The 5,780-nt window shown below is 41.7% G+C and overlaps 1 protein-coding gene across 1 annotated transcript; it reads right to left on the bottom strand.

Annotated features, from left to right (window-relative positions):
- Nucleotides 1-1,470: 1,470 nt before the first annotated feature.
- Nucleotides 1,471-4,488, bottom strand: LOC106958981 (potassium voltage-gated channel subfamily B member 2-like). Its single transcript, XM_015051185.1, has 2 exons — nt 3,857-4,488; nt 1,471-3,159 (listed from the first exon to the last, which is right to left on the bottom strand). The coding sequence occupies exon 2, from the start codon at nt 3,040-3,042 to the stop codon at nt 2,440-2,442; it is 603 nt and encodes a 200-aa protein (XP_014906671.1). The 5' UTR covers nt 3,043-3,159; nt 3,857-4,488; the 3' UTR covers nt 1,471-2,439.
- Between the last annotated feature and the right edge of the window lie 1,292 nt (nt 4,489-5,780).

Below are 5,780 nucleotides of genomic sequence, written 5' to 3'. Positions count from 1 at the left end.
CATTCATAATTCATTGCTAAAGGTTTGCAAACATCAAGCTCAGCAACCTGGGCAGAACATACATGACTGCACCAGGTAAATCACTCAAGGCATTGTTCTGCCGGTTTCTCCTCTGAACCTCTTTCCACAGCTTCTAGCTACTAAAAACTAGGATTTTATACGTGTATTGGATTTCTATCTTTTCAGCTTAAAAGCCAAGGCCATGAAAGCCTTGTTGAATAAAATCATGGCTTAATTGACCCCGTGAAAAAGGTCACCACATTCATGCTTACATTTCATTTAAGAGCCAAAAGGGCTGTAGGTGGCATAAAGCACAAAAACTGGCTTAAGAAGACTGAGTAAAAGGAAAATAAAAGAAACTAGGAAAGGGGAAATGTGTGTGCCAGAAGGCAAATTGTATTTGACAAAGAGTTTTGGTTGTCTGTATGAAAGCACGTGGCACTGTAGTGGACTTAGTAATGGCATTTCCTTAGTCAGGAGCTTTCAAGAGAGCTCACTGCACGACATATGAGCCGTAAAAGGCTTCCCTGAACTCAGAGAGCTGCTGTAAGTATGCGGCCCCACCACTGTACTTCTGCTGTATGACTTCCAGCTGCCGATAGCCTGAGCTACTGGAGTCATGATCAGGCTCTCCACGTAGCCCTGTCAGCAGGATGTTAATACAATTTGATTTAGGATGGAATTTCCCTTCGATGAACCAAGGGCTTCCCCCTCATGCTAGTGTACAAGTCAGCAATACACAAATGTGTCTAGAGTCAAAAAAAGAACTCCACTGAGGAGTAAATCACTTCAGACATCGCACAGCATAGCAAATTACTCAAGTGCTGTCACATGAGTTAGGCCCTAAATTAGATATCGGCAGTCTCTGTCTAATTAATTCATATGATACATGGCTTCCCTATAAAGGATGAATGCTGTAATCAAGCTGAGACAGGATCATTGTCAGTCACCGCCAATGGTTGATTCATAGAAAATAGGGAATATGCCAATAATGCAGGAAGGGGGAACACTCGGCATAATGGCCAATAATAAGAAATTTAATCTCCATCCAATGAGAGGTGTCACATCTTTTCTTTTAACTCTTGACCAACGACTCAAAAGGTTTTTAATATTAGTTTGCCAAGTTGCACAGTCAAGAGATACATTGTTCATTTAGAGAGAAAAGAGCAGGATCTAGAGATGCACCGATCAATAGGCAAGAGATTGAAATCAGTCTTTTTTCCCTTAATCAGCTCTGATCACCAATCAACAGATCAAAGACAAAAGAAAACAATCTGATTTTCTTTTCCATTTTTGTTTCTTTAAACAGAGATTATTGTATTGGCATTGGCAAATAAACAGAACATATGACAGATCAGACGTAGTCTTCTTACAATTAAAAAATATATAACATTCCAAAGGTTTATAAAAATCAATCAGATTTATATTTTTTTATTTTATTCAGGGCTTCCAGTATCAAAAAGCCCTACAACAGAATACAATCTGCTTTATTATTCTATGTAGGCTGGCTGCGTTTTCACTTACAGTTTAAATAGAGATGTACACAAAATGCATTGACCAGTAACACATAAAGCCCCCCATAATTGGTCTTTTTTTTTTCTTGTTCAATAAATGCATCAAACTGAACAATCAGTTTTTCCATCCTGCACAATGGCAAATCTTGGTTTCTGATGCACTTAGTGAGTTCAGTAATAAATTGCAAAAATAAAATGGAGACAGTAATCTATCAAAAAGGAAAGAAAACTTGCAGCATGTTTTTTTTCTTATGAGGTACAGTTCTTAGGGTGATGGTGTTGTAGTCACACAGTTTCTGACTTTCACATGCAAACACAAAACTGGTGATTATAATGGTATATAAGCAATCCTCAGTACGGTATTTTAAGAAGGTAAGTCTACTTTCAATAACTGTTTTTTTAATTAGAACTGATGTATCAAATTAAAGATTCTTTCAATAGGAAGAGAATTTTAAAATGAAATGAAAACTGAACCAACTAACACAACAGTCTCGTAGACAGAGAACCTTGGTTTTGAATAAAATCATATAATTTAACTCAAATAAATGCTTAGAACGGCAATAATATACCTGTGAAAATCCTGTTCTACCATCCAGCCACTAAGACTGACTCAAAACAATGTCGCATGAGAAGAAAAACATGAATCTCTTCTTATGAAGGACAAAAAATTAAGTTGAATGTCACGAAAATATTTTTTGGCCTTCTGCATTTAGTCATAAACTCATAAAAGCTTCACCGTTTCATCTTAGCCACTGTTTCTACTGACCATATCAGATTCAAGCTGATGAACTCATGAGCATGTTTTGAAGCGCACGTGGGAGTTGGTCTTTAACAAGCATGCCTGCAATGTGTTATTATGCAACCAGAGTGTTTGGCTTTGATTGTGAGCAGGAAATGTGAGACTCAGGCGGTACAATCTCACTTTCTAGTCTTGGATTCTTACCTTGGCAGCCACTGAAGAGCTGGGCTTCTCCAGGAGATCCCACAGTTTCCTCCTCTTCTCCGGGCAGCAGGTGTTATCAAACTCTCCTTCTCCCTCTCGTTCCCTCATAGTCTCAGCCTCCCTCCGCAGCTCCTCGTTCATCTGCTCCTTCTTCTGGTGGTAGCGGGCCTGGCAACAGGACTCCAGGTAGATCTCGTCGATCCCCCAGTAGTCCAGCTCTTGGCCAAACGAGAGGGCGCACATTTCCTCCATCATGTGCAGCTTGCCCGTGCGGTAGAAGTTCAGGATGGAGGTGAAGGCCCCCGGGTGCCGGTCAAAGAAGTATTCATTCTCACTCAGGCTGTAGTCGTCGCAGATCTCCATGAGGGACTCATGGGTGTTGCAGTCCCGGAGCTTGCCAAGCCGGGTCCTGGGCAGGCGATCGAGGGTCCGCCACAAGACCTCGTGGTTCAGACCCCCAACATTAAGGCGGACCCTGCGCGATCTGGCTTTGGTGCGGATGATCTCAATGGGCTCGGGGGGCAGTGGTGGGGCAGTTCGGACATTGTTGGGTTTAGGCCCCGCCGGTCCAAGCTTCTCAGCCATGATAATGAAATTGGAAACTTCTTGGAAGATCTTACAACTGGCGAAGACTAAAACTAGGGAAAAAAGTAAGAAACTTTTGACTTAAGTTGGATCCTCTTTATGCAAGTCCCTCCATGGCTGAAAAAAAAACAAAAACAAGAGAAGACTTCTGAGACAGAGAAGAAATAAAACGTATCCAACATAGAGCACCTCCCATCAGGTTGCAAACATCCAGTCAAGTGTTATGACAGCTGCACAGTGTTATTGATCTATTTCATCACATTTCTTAAAAAGCATTGGACCAAATCAATGATTCCACTTTATCAGTCAAGGTAGCTGCTTTGCTTTATGATCCATCAATATTTCTTCATAGTAAGGCTTTAATCTCACATCAGTGTGACTCTTATAACAGACCATAATAAAATTCAACCTTACATATTTATCTGTAAATGTGGCAGAAACTTTGGAAGATTGTCCATCTGTCATGTTTTCTTTTTTTTTTTTTTAGCTGAGTTACATTTGGCCTTGGCCACTTTGAATAACAAATTTGATTCAGGACTTGTTGTTTCATAAGGTATATTATGTGTGTGTGGGGGGAAAAAAAACAATTAAAAAAACACATACACATTCATATACATATATATGAATGTGTGTGTGTACACTGCAGCATACCTGTTACACTGTAAGTGTTCAGTAGTCACTCTGAGCCCCCTCACAATCCACCACCTACCTCCCGTATCAGTTCTCTTGCAGCTCACAAATTCCTTTTGGTCTCAGTGTAAAGTAACGACAGGCTAACAATGTTATTAATGTCGCATTAAATAGCCAGCCTCACCTTGCCGCTGTAAACCAGCCTTTTCATGCAAACTCCTCTGTGTCCTAAGGGAGCAGAGGTGGAAAAACGAGCCGGGATCCCCCCCTTCAGTTAGGCGGATACGACTGAGGGGAGCACTCCGCGCACACAACGCGCGTCCCACATTATGTGGAAAATTAGTGTGAAGAGAAAACACACACTGATAGAGAAAGAGGTGGAGGGAGGGAAAACAAAAAGAAAGAAAGAAAGAAGAAAAAAAAAGGTTTTAATCCTTCTCTATGAACGACCACATGGACCGCTTCGCCATCGGAACGCTGAGTGCCCTGCGCCTTTCCAGCACCTAAAAAGCTCTGGAGAAGAGTGGCTCTCTCTCAAGCGCTGTCTATGCAGAGACGTCGAGCGCGTAAAAAGAAGGCAAGGGGAAGGAGCGGGATGAGCGAACTGCGGAGTGTCCCGCTGTGTACTATATAGAAAGGAGGAGCGGAGGGGCGCGCTGCACAGGCTGCACCGCATCACAAAGGTGATGACCAAATCACACGGCAGCAGGTTGCTCTCCCCAAGTGAACTTAATAAAACAACCCCAAGCGAAAAGAATTAAGCTTCGCAGAACTGTTGCTTGTTGTTTTATTTGTATTGTTCGACACGCAAGAAAATCTAAAACCACGCATGTGTGATTGGAGCAGATGTAGACGTGCGGAAACTAAGCGAAATAACAAACACACACCCTTCCGCGTGTACCATAACGCAATGCCTCTTCATATGGTGGAGGCGCATTTTGCCGCAGAAGACTTTTCAGCAGTGTGATGACCGTGAAATGTAGAGTTGCTCCTATTCGAAATGCAGAACAAAGTCTGTACCTTCTGCACAGCTGCGAAGGATCTTCTGTAAAACAAATGAAAAGGTGTTTTATTTTACTCTTCCTAATAACTTAAAATTCAGTGTAGATCCTCAACTTCTACGTCTCCCAAAACTCTAGAGAGGCGATGGGAAAACATGCAGCAAGGTATTAGGGGTAGCCTATGTCACTTTCTAGATTGAAGTTTCTGCCTATTCTTTGTTTGCATCGGTACAGTCAGAATGAATTGTTGTTGGGGTTCCCAAAGCTGTGGATTTAGTTTTTTTTTTTTCGCCAAATATTACTTTAAACTTTTCCACAACTTTACTCCTGGCTCATCCTGGTCTTTGTGATGCTGTTTCCTCAAAATTACGTATTTCTTCATGTCTGTCTGTTCCACTCAACCTCCCCAACTCTTTATATTCTGTCTATGCATCTGCTTTCTTCAGTTTGCATGGATACCAGACTAGCATAAATGTCAACTGAATTTTTTTTTTCCACACCTCAGCAATTTTGTTGAAATGTAATTACACATTGCATATGTGTAATTGATTTGCCTTCCATGTTCCTTCTTTCCTTTGACAAACAATCAATAAGGCTGCATTGACTAAACCAGCCCTTTGTATTTGTGTTGCCCATGTCCTAACCCCCACGGGTAGTGCGTGTTTGGAAGGTCACTGTTCTGTGGCTCACGATCAGCTTCTGGTGATTAAAGGTCACCTAAAGCATACCAGACATAACGTTATTACTTATATTACCAGGTGTTAGAAAGAGATGTGATGTGGATATTAAATTTCCTCTGTGATCTGGAACATAATTTAACATGGCAGCACCCAATTCTGGTAAAAGGGTAGCAACCTCGAGCCCCGATTGTGAAATTTAAGATATTAACAAAACTGCTGATGAAACAGTTGTTCATTAGGCGACAGAGAGATTATTAGGGGTAATTGCCTGTGTCCACTCTCATTCATTTTCATTATCAACCTGGCAGCCGATCAGGCAATCCCATGAGTCACGGATATACCAGGTTGCTCTGATGTTTCACTGGAAATGATCACCAAAGTGAGCACCGCAGCTTCTGTTGCACTCGGAGCAGCAGTGTGGGACACG

The sequence above is a fragment of the Poecilia latipinna genome, unplaced genomic scaffold (assembly GCF_001443285.1).
Source record: "Poecilia latipinna isolate Pla-1442-1.1 unplaced genomic scaffold, P_latipinna-1.0 Scaffold1035, whole genome shotgun sequence".
NCBI lineage: Eukaryota > Metazoa > Chordata > Actinopteri > Cyprinodontiformes > Poeciliidae > Poecilia > Poecilia latipinna.
The sequence above is the reverse complement of the archived record's forward strand: the minus strand, read 5'-3'. Positions and strand labels throughout refer to the sequence as shown.